The 21,649-nt window shown below is 43.7% G+C and overlaps 1 protein-coding gene across 13 annotated transcripts in view; it reads left to right on the forward strand.

Annotated features, from left to right (window-relative positions):
• Positions 1-21,649, forward strand: part of msi2b (musashi RNA-binding protein 2b) — a 539,697-nt gene that overhangs the window by 423,976 nt on the left and 94,072 nt on the right. Inside the window, exon 11 of one of the 13 annotated variants that reach the window (XM_068010611.1) lies at positions 2,419-4,451. The exons of the other annotated variants lie outside the window; for them this stretch is intronic. Coding sequence (XP_067866712.1) covers positions 2,419-2,459 — 41 coding nt within the window. The 3' untranslated portion in view covers positions 2,460-4,451. Of the gene's footprint in view, positions 1-2,418; positions 4,452-21,649 lie in introns of those variants that run through there. 13 annotated transcript variants of the gene reach the window in all.

Raw genomic sequence — 21,649 nt, forward strand, 5'->3', positions numbered from 1 at the left:
TAACCCCTCGCTGTGTAAAAAAAAAAAAATTTTCAATCCTGTCGCCGTTGCTTCTTTTGCTATTCACCTTAAATCTGTGCCCTCTGGTTCTTGACCCTTCTGCCAATGGGAACAGTTTCTCTCGATCTACTCTGTCTAGACCCCTCGTGATTTTGAACACCTCTATCAAATCTCCTCTCCACCTCCTCTAAGGAGAACAACGCCAGCCTCTCCAATCTACCCACATAGCTGAAGCCACTCATCCCTGGAAGATCCATGTGTTCCAGCGCATTTAATGACATCCTAGCGGAAATAGTGACTCCATTTCTTGCAAGGGTCTATGCATTACGCTGTGTTAAAATATTCCGGCGTTTTATTCAACTCTCTTGCATTGTTATGCTCATTGACTCCACCCCTCTTTTGGTCGGTCCCCAGTATTTCCTGATGTGTAGTCTTGCTTGACGAATAGAGTCGACCACAGAGGCCAGTGAATCTAATTCACCACTGCTAATTTTCCGGCCTTTGATTCTTGAGCTGAAAACTTGAGAGTGCACCCACACACATCTCCACCTCAGTCACTTGATTCAGCCACGCTGACTCCCATGCTGAATCCTCCGATCCCTGGTCCCCTCGAGGGAAGCTTCCCGCCTGCAGTGGTGTTTGTTCTAAAGAGCAGGGGAACTAGTTCCAAGCAAAGGCGGCATTCTTTGCATTATACTCTCTTTCTTCTCCAATAAATTAACATCACTCGGCAGGTTGTAGTGTGTCTTTGAATTCTCAACCCACCTAGTTCTCCCACTTCCCAATATTGCAAATGTAAAAATGAGTCTCCTGACTTATTGATGATTTATGGGGAGGGACTTCACGTACACTTTGAGCGACAGTATTGTTCACCATTGACCCAATCCTTTTGAACGAGATACATAAAGCTCATACAGTTCTGACAAGACATAGAATTTGCAGCACTGAAACAGGCCATTCGGCCCCACTGGTCTATACCGATGTATATACTCCATGTGAGTTTCCTCCCACCCTACTTCACCAAACCCTATCAGCATATCCTTCTATTCCTTTCTCCCTCATGTACTTAGCTAGCTTCGCCTTATCTATAGTACTCGCCTCGACTACTCCCTGTGGTAGCAAGTTCTACATTCTAACCATTCTCTGGGTAAAGAAGTTTCATCCTGAATTCGTTATTGCATTTATTAGTGAAAATTCTGCATTTGTGACACTAGCTTTTGGACTCAGGGAAACATTAGAATCGATTGAGGATGACTGTGTACGAAGCTGAGCAGGCGCAAATTTTATTTGTGTTACTCCCAGGGATGAGGCTGACCAGGGAAGTAGCCTCAAACTGTAGTTTGTTGCGTGTGTATTATATTTCTGAACTCGGTGTGCCTCTTAATGTTGTCAATCAGACATGTGGGCAGGGCTGTAAACCATGAAGCCCCTGTGAGCTTGGAGCTTGTGATTCAGGCTACACCCACAGAGCTGACTGACATCATTAAAGAGAAACAAATGCAATGAGGCTTTCCGTTGCTATTTATAGCTCAGTAACAGACGGAGGCAGGTTCTTAAAAAAAAAAAATCTGCACGCACAATTTTATTGTCTCAAGTGAAGGTTATTTTTGGAAGTGCTTCCGAATTTGAATTAAAGAAAATTATGGGTTCCTGAAGCTTTAGACGGAGAGACAAGTGGATGATGTACAACGGAAGGAATGACTTCATTGCCAGGTTTTAAATCCACGTTAATTACTGTCCCATCATGTCATGACATGCATATTCTGATGAATGGCTTTGTGCACAGGCTGTACTAAATACTGTGCTGTCTCTGAGATTATTCTGCACATTGGCTCCAACCTGCTGTAGGGTTAAAAAAAAAATGCACTTAAAATCTGAAAGCCTGTGCGTATGCATTAATATTCTGCTGTGGTCCTCCTACATCATCAGCCACAGGTACAGCCACTTCTAATCTGGCGTAGCTCATTGTGCACTTAGCACACGCAGACCCCTTGAGTTTGGAAAGAGTTAATCTATTAAAGTGGACTTTCTTGCGTGGTAAAACACTCGTGGCATAGCTGTGTGAAAATGTTCTCCTGTTTTCGCGAGAACACAGCGACAGGAACTCTGTACATGGCATTACTACAGCTAGACCAGTGTCTGCAGTATTCATTCAGCATGTGTTAGTTAACCAGGAAGCATCTTTTTGTACTCTCCTCTTTCTTTATTGGCTGTTTTTGGTTTTGTGCTGTACAAATGAATGAGCCTCATTTATATATGGATATTTACATATAATTTTTAATTATATTGCAAATAATTATCCACCTCCTGTTTCATTAATGATTTATTTTTACATTTTTTAAATTGCAATTTCTTTGGGTTTTTTTCCCTTTTGGGGTTGATCGCACCATTAATTTCTTTTCTTATTTCACTTTTCAGACTGTTTCCAGATTTCACAAGATATTATTTTTATCAACTAATTTTTTTTCTCTTGCAAATTAGCAAGGTTTCCTGCAGTGTTAATGAGAGCCTGGGTGGCTGGCTGTGATTAATTGTTGGCATTCGCTGTAATTATCACTAATAGTAACTGCCTGGGCCCATCACCTCTTTTTTATATATATATATATTTTAATTATTTTTTAAAACACATTCCATCAGCTGTCCACCATTTTGCTTCCCGCATGATTTAGTCGCTTCTAATTTAAATGCTTGCTTTATTTTTTGCTGTGTTGTATAAACAGTTGCTTACATGTCATTCTCTTATTCCGTTAGCTGTGGACAGCACTATTTTTGCGTTCACTGAACGAATCCTCCCTTCTCACAAGGTTTCAGTTTTAAAAAGAAAAATTCTTATCCTTAACAGTCCCTGAAGTAAAAAAAAAAGGCAGCTAAATATTAAATATGCTATAATTGTTTTTGTAAAGTCAATAGTTAGCTGCCAGCAACAACAACTTGTATTTATATAGCACCTACAATGTCCCAAGGCTTCACAGGAGCAGCGATCAGACAAAATTTGATACTGAGATACATAAGGAGACATTAGGGCAGGTGACCAAAAGCTTGGTCAATGAAGTAGGCTTTAAGGGTCACTCACCTGTTTTTAAGCCCAGTAGGGAACTGAGCCTTTCCAGATGTGGGATGCCGCTGGTTTGTTACCAAGTCTGAATTAACTGATAATCAGCTGGTTGGAGAGAGCCTGGGCAAGTGATGTGAGCAGTTGTTCCTCTTTGCTATAATAATCATCGTGCAATGGGCCCTTAGTGTTGGGGACTAGGAAGGGGGATTAACTTTAGACAGGTTCCCTCTCCTGCACCAAAGAGTGCGTGTTGAGCTTCGACTGCGATGCCCTCCGTTGTCGGCCTGCTGGCATCCACTGCCAAGACTCAAGTGACGAATGGCCACTTGGGCAAAGTGCCAGAGAGCGGTTGACCCTGTGGAACTGCACCCGAACATAAGTCAGTGACTGCAGGAGAGAGGGGGATTAAAAGTTGTGGGGACTTGGACCTGTACAGTGAGGGATTTTGCCATAATCTTCAGGGACATTTTAACAAGGTTTTTTTTTAAAAAAAAAAAGCACTACATGAAAATTTGTGAGAAGTGTGATGTGTGCTAGGGATTAATTGCATATTTAAAAAGAGAAGTCTCCCTTTTCTTGGCTTACCTAGGCTGTATGTTCAATTGCAGTGGAACTTGTTAACCATACCATAAAACAAGATGGCGGCTTGCTGACAATGTTGCTCTTAGGGTGGCACTGCCTCCTTTCGCAACCAATAAATGATTAAATATTTTCACAAGTAGAACCTGTGGCAGTATTTTTTTTAATCTAGTGCAAATGAGTAATGAAGAAATAGGACTAAAATTATCCATATTCTGAGCAAAATCCAATCATTTTGTTTGGCAGAATTTTTGTCACCTGAAGTATAGGCCTTCGGGCCTACTACTCTAGGACTGCTTGTTTTTTTAAGAACTTCACGACAGGAGTTCAGTTCAAAGAGTATTATAAAGCTGAGTAAAGTCAGTTAGATTCTTTAACCTTTACTGAGTCCAGTCTACATAAGCCAGTGAAAGGAAAACTTTCTTTCTTCATTTTTTGAAGGTCACTTAATTCATAAGTCACGGAAGCCAAACAAGCTTAAATTATCACGTCACTCTGTTCCTGTTAATTAAACATGCTTGATGTAATTAATTGTATAGTTTGAAATAGTGTTGAAGCCACTGGCTTTCTCATTTGTATTTTTTTTGTAATGTGAAGACACTGGTCTCCTTGTTGCTTCATATTCTGTGATAGCAGAACCCTGAATACTGATTGTTGCTTAGTTTGAAAGTGTTTTGAGTTTTTTTTTTCTGTTGTGGATTAAAATGGTCCCTTTTCTCACTATTTATCTGTAATCATAGCTCCTGTGTTCTGCTTTAAAATTTCATTTTTTTCTTTTTTTTTAAACTGAGCATATTTTGCTGTACCTAATTTAGACAGACAAATAAAGAGAATTTCCTTCAACAAATCTCATGCAGTGTGTGTGTGTGTGCTCCTCTTTTAACTGCAGTTTTTGATTTTTGACCATTTAACAGGCAGTGCCCCTCCCCCACCCCCTGCCATCTTCTCCCATTCAGGCCTCAATTCGACAGACCAGGAGGACACAATGGGATTTGATCTGCAGCTTGTGCTCATCTCAGTAAGGGTGCTGCAGTTCACTTGAGTGTCTACAGACTAGAGAAAGCAGCAGGGGGAGCAATAAGAAAAATCAGCCAGAGTTCCCACTCCCGATCGCAATCTAGTGACCTTTATGCACACCCCATCCCCACTCTCCCAGCTGTCAAAAAAAAATGTAAGTTCAGGCTCACTGTGGTGCTTGGCATGGTTGAATAGTCCACTAATGCCTGCTAGATCATGCAGGAACAATGGGCACTTGGGGGCAAGACACCAGAGTGTACCTGGCATCTGGGAAATTATATCATGCGTAAGCACCGTCAAAAAGGACAAGATCATCACAAGATACACCCTTGAGCCAATATATTTTGTGTAATAGTTCCAGTGTTGCGTAACCCATAGAGACAGGTCCCAGAGCACAGAATTCCCAGTCAATGAATGATGTCTACAGCAAGTCAACTGGCAGGCTGGCTGGTTGAGTAGGTTATGGCTCTACCCAGTCTGTGCTGTTGTATCCCATGATTGCAGCTTAAGCTGCGGAGATGGATGGTGAACAAAATAATTTGTCTCTTTGCACTGCCAGTGCAATCACCTCAGCATCTTATTGTTGAATGCGTAAGAAGTTCAGAATAGTGCAGCGAGAGGGAGCTATGCAAGTTAGGGGTCAGCGATTTAAAGGTTCTGGCGGTTTGGAGAGCCTCTGATTTGTCAAAGTAGGCAACTTTAATCATTTTCTGGCTGGCATCCATTCTTAAAACTGGGGGGGGAGGGGGAAAAATGGTCTTTCCCGAATTGTTGGCAATGCAGCACACCGTGTTCTCTATTTCAAACTGCAAGAATCCCACAGTGTGTCACTGAATAGAGTTTCTTTTGGGGAATTATATGGCTGTTAAATGGTTAAATTTGAGCAAATAACCAAAAAGCATCATTGTTCACGCTAAATTTGACCAAATTCACGCTGAATTTAAGCTTCATTTGAAGTTGAAATTTGATAGTTTATTTAATCTTTAAACAAACACCCTCATCAAATCTTGCATGAATTTTACTTGCATGAAATGCCAATTGCTTTGTTTGGAAAAGAGCACTGCTTGTGCGTGTGTTTGTGTTTGTGTGTGTGTGTGTTTCTGTGTTTCTCCTGTTTTCTCTGACCTCCTATGTTTTGATTTCACCACAAGCAACAGTCACACACGTTACACACTTACAGGTCTCTGTGTCTCCCAGTGAAAGGACATGAGGTTCTGCTTGTTCCAACTCTTCAACACCGTCAGGTTTCAGGGTCTCTGGCATCTTACAGATTTGCACCCCAGGGGTTTTGTCAAACTAATTGTAGTCTGGCAATTTACAATTCTCTCCTTTACCTGCACCCATCATATGCCCAAAAATAAAGTACCGTAGCTGAAAACATTTACACAGAGCCTCTTAGCATAGAGATATCAACTCTGGTCATTAATCCATTGAATAGACAGGAGACTCCACACATTTACACAGTAACAGTGAGGATGATCGTAACAGACTTCAGGAGAACATGGACTGGTGAAATGGGCAGACACACGGCAAATGCAGTTTAACGCAGAGAAGTGTGAAGTCATGCATTTTGCTGGAAGAGTGAGGAGAGGCAATACGGACTAAATGGTAAAATTTTAATGGGGGTGCAGGAACAGAAAAACAAGGGGGTATACGTATACAAGTCTTTGAAGGTGGCAGTTGAGGAGTCTGTTTTTAAAAAACACTTATAGATTCCATGGCTTTATAAATAGAAGCATCGAGTACAAAAGCGAGGAAGTTATGCTGAGCCTTTATAAACCATTGATTAGGCCCTAGTTGGAGTATTGTGTTCAATCCCACACTTTAGGCATGATGTCAAAACCTTAGAGAGGCTGCAATTAAGATTTATTAGAATGGTACCATGGATGCAGGACTTCTGTTATGTGGATGCTGTGGTTCTCCTTACAGCGGAGAAGGTGAAGGGGAGATATGCAAAACCATGAAGGGTTTTGATAAGAGTAAATAAGGAGAAACTGTTTCCAGTGGTAGAAGGGACGGTAACCAGAGGACACAGACTTAAGAAAAGAATCAGATGCAAGATGAGAAAGTTCTTTTGCACAATGAATTATGATCTGGAATGCGATGGCTGAAAAGGCGGTGGAAGCAGATTCAGTAGTAACTTTCAAAAAGGAATTGGATAAACTCTTGAAGGGGAAAAATTTGCAGGGCTGTTTGGAAAGGAAAACGGATTGGGACTAATTGGGTAGCTCTTTCATAGAGTTAGCACAGGCATGATGGGCCAAGTGGCCTCCTGCTGTGCTTTATCATTCTGATTCACAGTGACTGATTCTAATCCTCCTGAATAAATAGGAAACACCACAAAATTGCAGCCTTACCTGTTGATCAGCAGGAACTTTCACAAATTTACACAGTAAGTGACCTTTACCCTGCTGAATGAGCAGCAGTGTTACCCTACTGGATAAACTGGAGAAGTCCACACAGTTACACAATGAATAGCCCTTAACCCTGAATAAACAGGAGCATCATGCAACTGCACAGTAAGTAATGCTAAACAGCAGCTTCATTGTAATTAGCACAACAAAGACCAGAGTACTTTAAAGCGACATGAAGTGGATGAAAAAGTTGTTGGCTGAGTGAAAGTCCTGTGGACATGTTGGATCCTGGGTAGTGTTTGGAATGCTAGGTCCAGCAGCAGACTCTGCTACATGATGTTGGAGGTCTCTTGAAGCAGCAGCTGCCCACAGTCGCTGCCTCAGTGCTTGAGAGAATGAACATTGACACTCGCTGTGCTGAGAGTGACTTTACAGCCAATGCACGGCAAGGTGCAGGGGAAGGGAGGGAGGAAAGAAAGGGAAAAGGAGGGGGAAATAAAATCCTCAGTTTCTGCTAACATTGAGAAATGTAGTCAATAGGCTTTTTAAAAAAAAAAACTAACTGCTCTGTTTGATCACTCGAGTCTAAATGGGGTCTGAGTATGTTTTGTCAAAGATTCCCCTATACAGGCCTCTCACACTTGAAGTTTTTGATAATTGGATAAATAGTTGGTAGGGGAAAGATTTGCAAGGCTAGGAGGAAAGAACAGAGGAGTGGGTCTAATCAGAGAGCTCCTTCAAAAAGGAGCCAGCACAGGCATGAATGGCCGAATGGCCTCCTGCGCTGTATCATTCTATAAAAGTACCTGCAAACTGATTGGCTGCCCTAGATTTTTCTAAAATATGTGTTTCTTCCTGATTGGAGTTTGGTGATGTCATAATAGGTTCCACTGTGACATCAGAACATTGTGACATCATCAAAGAATCTACACTGGCAGGATGTTGGAAAGTTACCTTAGGCCAGGTTAGTTTGGAGGAAAGAGCTGTCGTCACTTAAAGGGAAAGTTCAACCTCTGAAGACACTGTTTAAGACACAAAAGTGTCCTCCAGTATCTGAGCCCAGTGAGGTGTCAGCAGGTGTATTTGACCATGGAGGACTGACACTGACGCTGTTCTTCAGTATTGTAATATGTTATGATGTTATATTATGCTAGTTGTTTTGATCTGGAATGCACTGTCTTAAAGGGTGATTGAAGCAAATTCAATAATAACTTTCAGAAGGGAATTGAATAAATATTTGAAGAGGAAAAACTTGCAGGGCTGTGGGGAAAGGGCAGGGGAGTGGGACTGATTGGTTTGCTCTTTGAGAGCCAGCACAGGCACAATGGGCCAAATGGCCTCCACCTGTGTTTTATCATTCTATGACATTCACACATGCACAGGCCCAACAGAGCTCACTGAATAGCAGTCAGGAGCTGTGAATCTTTTTAAAGCACGTTTCCCGCCTCTACCTTCTTCACTCCTGCTCTACTGGGCAGGAGGACGTGGTCTCTGATGTTGATGCCATTCAGGAGTCATCCACAGGTCTGGAAGACCAGCCTAAGTGACACATCCGGATCATGTTTTCTCAGCAGGAAAGCAGCTTGGCACAGCTCCTGGGCTGAAACCGTGGGAGTGAGGCGGTTGGACAGGAAGCGGGGGGGGGGGGGGGGTGGGCGGTGGAGGGGGTGCGGTGGTCTTGCAAAGAACATGACTCAAGGATAAGTTTAGCTCATAGAAATTTCTTGCCCCTTCAGATCAGGCATGCATGTTCCTGTAGAGTGTCCTTGTGTAAATAAACTGCTAGTGGAGAGGAACAGCCAACAACCAAAGCTCCACGTTTATATATAACCCCAGCTGAAAAATGTTCCTTCTCTTATCCAATACCTTTCTCAACAGAAAAGTGGCATCTATCATCAAATGCAAAGATCACGGATGTCAGTCAAGACTAGGATTGGGACCAAAGAGCCCAGTTATTTAGGTGCTGAAATGTTCAGCAGATAGTCAACTCTTACATCTGCTTTGGCTCCTTCTCCTAATACAAGCTCTCTTTCTATAAGGTTCTTGGGTTGCAAAGGAATTGTATCTCCCCTCCTGTTTGAATCTTGTGTGTTGTCAGTGCCAAAACTGCCAGCTATCTCCTTCATGGTTGGCTCGAGCAAAGCAGAGTCACCTTATCTGATGGCCGAATAACCTGCTCTGTTCTTGCAGTGACTACATGTCAGTAGCTACTCTCTCACCTTATCTCCTCTCATTCATACATTTAAAGGCATGAATTCTTGTAATAAATGATTGCATGGGAATATATGCAAAGCCACAGCTTGGCCTCCACAAGCCCTACAACCCTGAACTCTCAGTTCCTCCAACTCCGGCCTTTGTGCATTTCCCCGCTCCCTTCACCCCACCATTGGCGAGCCATGCCTTCAGCCACCTAGAACCCACCTCTGTCCCCCTCCATTTCCTTTTAAGGCCCACCTAAAAAAAACTTATGGTCACGCCTCCTAACACCACCTCCTTTGTTTTAGTATCCATTTTTGTCTGATTGTGGGCCTCTCCTTGGGCCGTTTTTGCGCACACTTCACCACCTACTTTCATTCGTTGGTGGTGACAAGTCAAGTTGATAGAGATTAAAAATGCCATAAATAGACGCAGAGGGTGCAAAAGCAGGGGAGTTATGGTAAACCTTTACAAATCACTGGTTAGGTCTCAGCAGGAGTATTGTGTTCAATTCTGGGCATTACACTTTCGGAAGGATGTCAACACCCTTAGAGAGAGTGCAGGGGCGATTTACTGGAATGGTACCAGGGGTGAGAGGCTTCTGTTGTATTGGAGAGATTGGAGTAGCTGGGATTGTTCTCTTTAGAGCAGAGGGGCGATTTAAAAGAAGTATTGAAAATCAGGAACGGTTTTGATAGAGTAAATAAACTGGCAGGTGGGTCAGTAACCAGAGGACGCAGGTAGTGTACTGGTAATATTACTGGTGGTAATCATCATCTTGGTATTTCTTCATGGGGGAAGATTTTGGGAATGTTGTACTCATCGGTTGCAGGCCCGCTGGTGGCTAGTCAGGCCCATCTGTGACCGGCAGATTCTCCCACAGTGGGTACAAGTGAAGGTGTTGTTGCTGCTGGGGGCAATTGGATCTATCCTTCTCCTCCTTTTCTATTTCATGCTGGTTCTTCGCTCAGTCTCAAAGGAGTCTGTAGCCCTCTACTGGACTAGTAATCCAGAGGCCTGGACTAATGCTCACCACGGCAGCTGGGGAATTTAAATTCAAGTAATTAATAAATATGGAATAAAAAGCTACTCTCAGTAATGATAATCATGAAGCAACCGGATTGTTGTAAAAAACCCATCTGGTTCACCACAACCATCTGGTTTGTTTCAGGGAAGGAAATCTGCTGTCCTTACTCAGTCTGGCCTATATGTGCCTTCAGCAATCTGGTTGATTCTTAACTGCCCTCTCAAACGGTCCAAGGACGCTGATTTAAGATGATTGGCAAAAAAAAACCCAGAGGAAAAACATTTTTTTTAAACAAAGAGAGTGGTTCAGATTTGGAATTCGTTGCCTGATAGGATGGTGAATACAGATTCAATAGTTGCCTTCAAAGGGGAATTGGATTAATACTTGAAGGAGAGAAAAAAAACCTGGGGAAAGAGTGGGTAAATGGGAACTAACTGGATCGTTTTTTGATAGAGCCAGCATAGACTCGATAGGCCAAACGTCTGTCTTTTGTGCTGTGCTGTTCTGTGATTCTAAAGGAAGACTGCACTGCACTAGCCACAGTGTGAAAATCACTTACTCTGGAACTCGAAGCAGAAACGCTTAACAAATAAAGTATCGTCGCTACCCTGGGTTACCCATCCAGATCCTAGCAGCGGGCTCAGGAATGCAAGGGCCCAGTGGGGGGGGTGGGGGGGGGGGTCTGCTCATCTATTTGGCCCATCAATTAATGGGGAAACCAAGGAGCGGATGTAGAAGAATTTGGCAGGGTACACAAAAGCTGGCCGAGGACTGAGAGATCATTAATAGGATTACGCCGTAGGTCTAAATGAGAGTGCTGAAGCAGTATAACAAATACACTACCCAGATGTCACAGATTTTCTAAATATCACATTAGCAATTTTGAAACTTCTCCCAGGTTTGCATCTTTATATCTCTCCCCTGCACTTAGTTCCGAAGAAAATGTCAACAAGCTCTGGAGAAGCGCAGTTGATAACATAACGTTAGGGGGCAGAGGAGAGGAGGACACCATTGCTTCGGTCTCCTGCAGTGTCTTCTGGTATCATGACCTATTTTATTTTAGCTGCTGTTTCTCCTCAGCTACGGTGTGTAGATTTTCCACAAATTCATGTAGCAGAAAAAGCTAAACAACTTACTGGTGAAAGGGATGACTGGGAATGCGAAATAGAAACAGGAAACACCTGGCAGATCAAGTAGGTATTAGGAGAAATACAGTTTGTTGGTACTGATAGCGTTGCCAATTGTGATTGGATGCATTCCTGGAGGTTTCATCACCTCCAAACTGCCTCTCCCATTCAAACAAGTCTTTCTCCTCATCTCCCTAACTTATATCTAATAATACAGGAATGTGCAAAGAAAATTGGAAATAAACACACCATTTTTTTAACGCTCCTCCTACGATTTTTTTTTCTTCTCCTGGAGTTGCTCACAGCCATGTCCAAGAGATTAATCTTTAATTTCTGGAGACTCCAGGGCAAGCCTGGAGGGTTGAGGACCCTCGGTACTGATGTAACTTTGCTTCTGAACGGACCAGAATTTGTAAGGAGTCTGTTTTGAAGGGTAAAAATGTTGCCCTTTTTGAGATGAGCACCAGTCGAGCAAGTTAAATCTCGCCTCCTGCCCCTCCCCCATCCCCTACAAAACACACAGTCAAGCCCAATGAAGAGGACTTTGTTCGTGAATTAATTATTTCAGTTTTATGTAAGATGGTGTTGCTTCTGGTAAGTCTATAACAACAGTGTAGTATTCTGCTGCTGAGATCAGCTAGAGACTAATTGCTTTCAGGTGCATCTTGGGGTATTTACAGGGAATTTTGGATTTTTTTCTCCTCTTTTGGACTTTTTTTTAAAAAGTGTGGCAAAGTAATCTGCATGTGTAGGACTAGAAGTGTGATGGACGTGTGTCACAGCCTTTTTTTGTATACACTCGCAAATTGTTATAGTTCTACTCCAGGCAAGTCAGAATTCTTTGGTAAGGACAGGATCATTATACCATGTAAAATAAGGGGAATGGTAGCAAAGTGGTTATGTTACTGGGCTAGTAATCTAAAGGCCTGGGCTAATGATCTAGAGACAATAGTTTAAAACCTATCATGGCAACTGGGGAATTTAAATTGTTAATTAATTAGCTAAATCTGGGTTAATAAGCTAGTCTTAGTAATGGTGACTTGAAACTATTGGATTGTCATAAAAACCTTCTGGTGCACTAAAGTCTTTTAGGGAAGGAAATCTGCCTTCCTTACCCGGTCTGGCCTATATGTGTCTCCAGACCCACAGCAAAGTAGTTTACTCTTAATTTGCCCCCTGAAATGGCCGAGCAAGCCACTCATTTGAATTCAAGAAGGTGGCTCACCATCTTTTCAAGGGCAATTAGGGATGGGCAATAAATGCTGGCCTTGTCAGTGATGTCCACATCCCATGAATTATTTTTTTTTAAACATGTAAAGTAGACTGTTGTCCCTTTAAGACTAAAATGTGCGTTTTCGAAATAAATTGTGGGTCCCATTGGAGACCAGCCTGCAGATTAGAACGCTAAATGTGTTTGACTGATAGGCCACCTAAGAACCCATAGACATTGTGGCATTATTAACGAGAGGGAGCTGAAACACACAGCATTCTATGGGTTATACTGCATAGGCAAGAAAGAGAGCTGAAAGTTAGAGGCAGAAAGCATGAAGAGAAAGTGTTGCAGGCAATAATTGTGATACAGGAAATGCACACCATGTGCAAGACGTATTATATAAACTGCAGTCCCATCTCACACAGTGTTAGTCTGGCTAGTCAGTTGATGCGTAGTTTTAAAATGACAGGAGCATTATATCGGTATTGCACAATGTATTATACTGCTGCTAAGTTGAGGCTGTTTTCCCCCGCCTTTGGAGCCGCAACGCCTGATTGCTGTTAAGTAAGCACTAGGTTGTGGATAATAAGAGTTTAATTGTTCTTCTGACAGCAGATCAGAATCCATGATGACATGCCTGACTTTTTTTTTCTCGAAAGTGTGACTGCCAAAGTGACTCGGAGATTACAAATACTGTGACGCCCATGTCAATGAGGATTTTAGTTTAACTGTCTATGTATCCCAAATGTTCAGCTTTCTTGATGCTTTGTAAAAGTGTGACACGGAAATTTGGAGTATAACACACAAAACGGACCTGACACAGGTGCACCCTAGTAAAGTACCATTTTTTACTATGCTGCTCAAAGATGTCCTGTGACATGGCTCCTGGTTAGTCAGATGTTACGCTGTTATAGTAGGACAAAAATGTTATATTAGGTAATGCATTATTTTGCTATGGCGGAACAGTGTCCCTTTAAGCCCACAAAGACCAATTGTCAAATAAATAGACGCTCGGGTCATTCGGAGGTCATTGGTTGTTTGGTGAGGGAGCTTTCCTGATTGGAACCTCTTTGTCAGTTTTAGACTACAGGTCAAAGGCACCCAACATTTTAAAGTTGTTTTATGTCTTATCAAAGTGCAATGTCACCTTGCTCTCTGTACCTTTTTTATTCACATATTATATGTTATATATGTGTGCATCCATATATAGAGAGAAATATATGTTTAGGTAGAGAGAGATGGAGGTAAATATGCATTTAAGTTCCAAAAGTTTCTGACTTAGAAATTTTTTAAAATGTGCTACGTTTATCTGACAGTCGTCTGGCTTGCTGTCGAGTTGTCCACTACGCCGGGCAGTATATGTGCTCTCGGCTCGTTAAGGTGCATTGAACCATTCGACGGCAGATCACGAGGGGTTGCAGGGGCTTGGAAGAAAGTTCAGCTTCACTGAGTGTGACTGCGCAAACAGTGGCCACCAAAGCTCAAGCCTTGCTGCTTAACCCGCTTCACTTTACAATGTTGACCTTCAGGCTGGGCGGTTCTTCAAGGCCGTTTTGTTCTGTTGCCGGGGCAACGGCAGCAACACCACTGCCTGGGCAAAGCGGATGAATCCAGACAAACAAGAGTTTGCCCGGCGATGTCCTGCCGGATAAGGATCTCTTATAGATTGGATAGTAAGGCAAAGCTAAATGAGTAATGATTGGTTTCCAACCACATCAGTCCCGGTCTGCTTGCAAGATTGTGGCGTGTAATCAGCAGGAGTTTTTTTTTTCCTTCTTTCAAATGATATCACTCTCATTTTGAAATAATCTCTAGAAGCTTATGTGGCTGAGGGGGGCTTCATTAACTTTTTAAGACCTGGTGATGGTTATAAAAGAGCTGGACAAGTAGCTAATCTCAGCAAGGTATTGCAGCAGTGGACGAGGTGCCTCTGGGTTGAGGGAGGGGCGGGTTATCCGACATGCTCCCTCGATCATGCGTTCTCAATCACTCTCCAGTGACTGCTACTGCAAAGTGTGACCTTGTTGTGGATGTTAGGTAAAACTGGGTTCGGCAGTGATGCTCTCCAGGTCAAATGGCCTTTTGACACTCACAATTTCGGCTCGGGGCGAATCCATTGGCAGAAGAATGGGCGCCTGGCTGTATTTCTGCAGAGTAATTAGCATCTGTGAACCCGCAGTCTAACACGAGACATCCGCGGTGAGGGGCACGGAGAGGGCAAGGGGAACAAATGTTGGTTTAAGAGGCTTCGTTCCCAGGTTCGGAGCCATACTTCATGGCTGAGCTATATAACTGAGCTAGGCTTTGAGAAGGGAGGGGTGCTCACCGGGTGGTCGAGGCCAGCTAGTGTAAAATCTGAAGTTATACAATCTCCCAGGACTTGTGGTTCTGGTCTTTAGCCAGCTATGGATGCCTGAGCAATTAGTGAAGGAGCAGACTCCCCTGGGTTAAATGGCCCACTCCTGGCCCCTATCTTCCTGTCATGTGTTGTGTACCAAACCATTCCCATGTGCAGAATTCCTGATCCAAGTGGAAACTATTTCCAGTCACGAGTTATTCCCACAAGTTCCCTGGAGAACAGTCCCCTCTGTTCCTTTGTCTTAGTATCTCCTGTTACCAACCCATTTTATGGGATCCGTACTTTTTTTGTACCCAATCTCCCCCAAGTATTCCCTATGTTTTGGGTGGTGGGATTATTTTACCAGGGATTTCCCTGAAGCTGAGACACATTTTCCCTCGTACCCTGTAATCTTGTCCGCCAGTACTTGCCCATGAGGCCAGAGGCTGGATTAGGAGGGGTGGCATTATAGCTGCCTTAGGAGTCAGTGAACTGGGGTTGCCAACTCTGAATGGACATATTCCCTGAGGTTTCATCATGTGATCATCTGCTTCCAACTGTCCCGCCCCCAAATTCCTACTATTGGTTGCCCTACATGTCCATCCTAGCAGTGTACCACCTTCCTAGGCCAATCAGAAAGCCAATAGATTCTTGATTGGATGATGCTTGAATTTATGTCCAGTATTTTCTTCCATATTTTTATAACTAATAAGCAAAAACATCCAAGAAAGGTTTTTAAAAACACAATATTTTTCACGCCCCTATGATTTCTCCCCTGTGTTTTGTGCACAGATTAATCTTTAATTGGAGGGTTGGCAACCCCTATAGTGAATGCAACGGCTGATGTACGAGCTGTTAATGATGGGTCTCTGCTGCCCCCTTTTATCTTCCCAAGTGCAGCAGACGGAGGGAGAGCCATGAATTTCCCACCAGCTGTATTCGTATCTGCAGGACTTCAGAAAGGTTCCCCTTCAAACCGGACCGAATATGGGGTCTGTTTCCACAGTGTTGCCAACTCCAGTTGGACAAATTCCTAGAGGTTTCATTACCTGTCCTCTTGCCTCCAACTGTCCCAGCGGTCGCCCTCTTTATTACCTGATTGGATGATTTTTGTCTGTCAGTCAGACAGCCTTTTTATTAACCCCAATCTCCAATATTTTTTTTTAGAACTAATCAACTGTTTGTTTTAATGGCCCTCATGATTTTTCTCCTGCGTTTTGCTCTCACCAATGTCCTGGAGATGAATCTTTAATTCCTGGAGACTCCAGGCCAATCCTGGCGGGTTGGCAACCCTCTTTTCCACGTAATTTTAAATTTGTTGAAGCCCATCAAGGAAACTGAGTTGGTGTTGCGCATTAATGCAGTGCAAGGTTTGAGGATGAGGGAGCAGGCTAGAGGGATGGGGGGGCTGAGAGGGATACGTTCCTCTGCCATGCAGAATTATTGAGATACTTAACGAAAGACTTGTCATGCGTAACTACAAAAAGGTTGAGCATTGGCAGCCTGCTGCCCCTTGGTGAGAACAAACAGGATTGACGCAATTAGCGAGAGAGAGAGAGGAACATGAGGGAATTATCAGCTGGTTGATTGCGTTTGAAAGATTTTTTGGTACAGTTACGCCATTTAATGGTGTCACATCCCAATTTCCTGTCCCTTTGTGAGCCAGTAATGAAAGCTGCAGTGAGCTATAAAGCTATATTGTCCCTACGTTGTCACGGTTACGTCTGTGCACAGCGGATTCTGAGTAGGCCTCAAGGTCACACCGACCACTTGAGTAGCTGAGTGCTTGCATCCTCTCTTGGCTCCACCCCTCTTGCTGTGGCTCCATAACTAAGCGCGCTGCTCAGCAAGGTTCCAGGTTCAATTCCTGGCTTCTGCCGGATTAGCTGATGTCAGCTGGACTCAGTGACCCTTCGCTAGAGAGGAACAATTTTTTTTAAAATCAGCTCGTCTTGCTCGCTGTCTGGTAGACTCCCCTCCTGCTGGAAAATGCTCTCATGTGACAGGATCTGCTTGTCCAATATACCCCACGGTTCAATACCCTGCCTGCCAACACTCACAGCCAACAAGGACCAACCACTTGGGTGAGGCACCATATGTATCATAATTAAATATATTATAAAAATATAGACCCATGAGCTTTAGATCGGAAGCCTATTAGCTGGGCTGCAGAGTTGGAGGAGGTGCATTTACAGCTGAACACACACATGCGCGCGCGCGCACACGCACACGGACATGCACATACATATAATGCACACACGTGTGCAGCTTTCCACTCTCAGTTGTGCTGTTAGGTGCGAAGGCTGTTGAGCCACCCAGGACTCTGCTCCTGACAACAGCTCAAAAGCCGCAATGAGAGAAGCAAAAATAGCCAGGAATGAACACTTCAGAGCTGCTTAAAGTGCGAGGCATTGGCGAAGACTGATTTCTGTCTTGAGGGCCATCGTTTTAGTCGGTGATCATTTAATATTGATTTCCTCAGTCTTGCTCCTAGCATAATCATTTTTTATGTAATTACTGTGTGAATGAGGCAACAGTGGCTGCAGACCAAGCTTCGAAAGCTCTTAATATCTAATATCTGCAAATATTAACAAAACCAAATCATTGCTGCCTAATGTGCTGGTATTAATGTCTACTTTCTCGGAAACTAATCTGTGGTTCATGCTGTTTAAGTGCAATTTAGCATAGGGAGAAAGGTCCTCATCTCTTTACCTTACAGTGCACCACCTGGGAACCCTGACAGCTCTGTAACACAGAAAGCTTTTCATTTGACAGTGACTCGCTTTGAAGAGCAGTGACCATTGCTATGTAAAGACAGCAGTCCCCAGTAAGATCCCACAGAGGTGAACCAGCAGTTTGTCTGGTGTATCTGATCGAGGGAGGAATGTTGGCCAAGCCTTACAGAGGCCTTCAAACTTTCCGTTGAATAATACTGAAGAATGCTTAACGGTCACCTAAACTACCAATAGTTAAACATCTGGAGAGAAAGCATTCTGTTACTCACACTGAGGCACAAACATACAAATATTGTGAGGAAATTGCCCATTGTTCATTATTCATTGGGACTAAGTAGAAGATTTATCATGTCAATACAGGTCCAATGATGCAGCCATTGTATTTAGATGTCACTGAATGCATGTCCCAAGGAGATCCAACCTACAGGTTGTTACTTGGGAGCTTGTGCCACGCCAGTGCTGGATTTGCAGCTACTCAGCGTTGTGTTAGTCATAGAGTTATACAGTGCAGAAACAGGCCCTTTGGCCCATCGTGTCCGTGCCTGCCATCAAGCACCTATCTATTCTAATCCCATTTTCCAGCACTTGGCCCGTAGCCTTGTATGCTATGGTGTTTCAAGTGCTCATCTAGATGCTTCTTAAATGTTGCGAGGGTTCCTGCCTCTACCACCCCTTCAGGAATGTAGAAACATTTTCTCTATATCTACCCTATCAAACCCCCTCATCATTATTAAAACCTCTATCAGGTCACCCCTCAGCTTTCTCTTTCCTTCAGGAGAGAGTCCCAATTTGTTGATCTGTAGGTGCAGTTTGTTGGTGAAGGCTTCTTTCATCACACTTTGACAATACGCTGCATTGTTGCATCCACCCAGTGAATCATTGACTGCTCCAGTGTCATAAAGGAGACTGTGCACATCAACAGCGCACGTGCTTATGCTCACACACACACTTATACACACACGCACGCACGCACACTCTTATATGCACACACTTATACATGCATAATTATGTTCACACGCTTATACTCAGACGCGTTACATGCATACTTACACGCGCTCGCACCCACACACACACACATGCTTATACACGCGCACGCGCCTACCTTTATTCCATACACCCATTCATTCACTCACCAGATTAGCCATATGGAATCCTACTTTTACCCCACTCTGAGCCAAAGGCCTATTGTAAAGACCCAACTTCCACCACAGCCAAATGCTCAGCACCGATATCAGAATGCAAACCCGGCCTGTATGGCAGTGTATTTACCCTTTGAGCACCTTGGGCTGTTTGTCACTTGAAAGCATGGCTTGTTGATGTGTTAACAGGGAACACCTGTTTTTTTAAGGACATTTAATTTGGGAAGTGGGATGCTTAGAACGAGGCCCGCTGATCGGACAAAGACCTCTTCCTCCTCCCCGGAAAATTCAGAGTCAAATACTTGGGTAAAAGAGCAGTGCCTCTTCCTCCCATCCCCGCTTTTAAGGCTTATTTAAGTCAGTAGATGAGATTCAGTGAGTATCTTTCACAGCCCCTGACTGAGGCCTGCCGTACTGACACAGTCACTGAGCTGAACAACAGGCTCAGGAAAGCTTTTTGAAGCTGCAAAGTGATTCTATTCAGTTTCCACTTGGAAAACTGAACACAAGCTATAACCTTTTCAGAGGCTTCTTGACACTGGGATTGTGTCCATGCCAAGAGACTGCATTTCTATCAGATAATAAGTGAAGGAGACAGTATCCCTTTCATGGGCCTGAATAGATTGAATTCGATCAGTTCCGTGCATTATCCAGCAGAAATAGTCTCATTCTTACATGCGCAGGTTTTCATCATTTGCCCTTAAAGGAGCTATTTTGTTGAATTTGAGCCGACTTTTGTTTTTCATTCTCCCTGCCCCCTCACTCCTTTCTTCTTTCCAATACGTTTTCCTCCACAACCTCTTAGGTTGTTAATTGAGGTGAAGGTGAGGTTTGATCCACAGGATAGTGATGAACAAGCAGCAGCCACATGATTGACTGGTCATGCTGGCCTCCATGTTGACTCAGGGTCAAAAACAGAGATGGACGTGACACTGAGGCAGTGTGTCTGTATACAGTTATGGACCAGCACTCAGGTCCTAGGCCTTTTTGTGAACACTCTGAAGCTCGAGAGGCCCAGCTATCTCGCCTCCGAAACACTTGTATTTTTCCCGTCGTCCTACGAGCGATGGCAAAGGTCACTTTGTCAAGGTTGCTCTGCCATTGATTGGTCACTGCCAATTCTGAACAGAGAAGAGAAGGATCTTGCATTTATATACTTCCTTTCACAACCTCAGGATATCCAAAAGCACTTTACAGCCAATGAAGTACTTTTGAAGTGTAGCCACTGTTGTAGTGTAGGAAACTTGGCAGCCAATGTACACACAGCAAGATCCCGCAAACAGCAGTGTGATAATGACCAGATAATTTTTTTTCTGTGATGTTGGTTGAGGGATAAATCATTCCGGGAGAACGCCCCTGCCCTTCTTTGAAATAGTGCCATGGGATCTTTTACACCCACCTGACAGTGAAGATGGGGTCACAAAAACAAGAAATGCTGGAATCACTCAGCAGGTCTGTCAGCATCTGTGGAAAGAGAAGCAGAGTTAACGTTTCGGGTCAGTGACCCTTCTTCGGAACATGAAGATGGGGTCTTGGTTTGACAGCACCTCCGACAGTACAGCACTCTCTTAATACTGCACTTGGAGTGTCAGCCTGGATGATGTGCTCAAGATTCTATTCAGCTGCTCATATCTTAACTCACATCAGCTTCCATTCCCCCATCACTCTTGTGCTTGCTGACCTACATTGGCTCCCAGTTCTTCAACCCCTCAACTTTAAAATTCCCATCCTTGTTTTCAAATTCCTCCATGGACTCACCCTCTCCCAATCTCTGCAATCTCCTCTAGCCCTCCAACCCTCTGCACTCCTCCAATTCTAGCCTCTTGCATATCCCCAATTTTAATCACTCCACTACTGCCAGCCGTGCGATCAGCTGTCTAGACCCTGAGCTCTGGAATTCCCCCATAAACCTCTCCACCTCTGTACCCCTCTCTCCTCCTTGAAGAAGCTCCTTCCCTCTTTGACCAAGGTTTTGGTCATCTACACCAATATCTCCTTATGTGGCTCAGTGTCCTGCTTTGTTTGATAACGCTTCTGTGAAGTGCCTTGGGATGTTTTACAATGTTTAAAGGTGCTATATATATAAAAGTTCTTGTAGCGTGAAGCTTGAACCCATGACCTTCTGACTCCGAGGCAAGAGCACGACCCACTGATCCATGGCTGATAGAGGAGTTGGAGATTCTCAGTTGTCCCATTCTCTGTTGGTAGGCCTCTGCCAGAATGGGAAATGGCCTGGCTGGGTCCTTGACCAGATGCTCAAGGTGGACCCTCTAATACATGGGGTTCTTTACCCTTTGAGATTAAGTTTGAAGCATCTAATGTTCGGAAGGTGGCAGTATCTGACTAACCAGTCGAGGAGTGCCGTATGCAGTTGATTAACGACATTTGCAGGGTTTAAAATGAATTCATTCATGGCCGACAGGAGCTACCTTGTGAAACAAGGGTCTATGCAGAATTACTTTGCGACGTATTTGGTTATACTCATCAATAGAATACAATCATCAAATGGTTACAGCACAGGAAAAGGCCATTTGGCCTGCCATGTCTGTGCTGGTCCTCGGCAAGAAAAGCTCAGCTAGTCCTACTCCCAGAAAATCTTTTCTCTTCAGGTGCTTATCCAATTCTTATTGGAAAGCTATGATTGAATCGGCCTCCACCACACTCTCAGGGAGTGCATTCCAGGTCCTAACCACTCTCTGAATCTGCCTCCAACACACTCTCAGACAGTGCATTCCAGATCCTAACCACTCTCTGAATCTGCCTCCCAAACACTCTCAGACAGTGCATTCCAGATCCTAACCACTCTCTGAATCGGCCTCCCCCACACTCTCAGACAGTGCATTCCAGATCCTAACCACACTCTGAATCT

The sequence above is a fragment of the Heterodontus francisci genome, chromosome 30 (genome assembly GCF_036365525.1).
Source record: "Heterodontus francisci isolate sHetFra1 chromosome 30, sHetFra1.hap1, whole genome shotgun sequence".
NCBI classification, from domain to species: Eukaryota; Metazoa; Chordata; class Chondrichthyes; order Heterodontiformes; family Heterodontidae; genus Heterodontus; species Heterodontus francisci.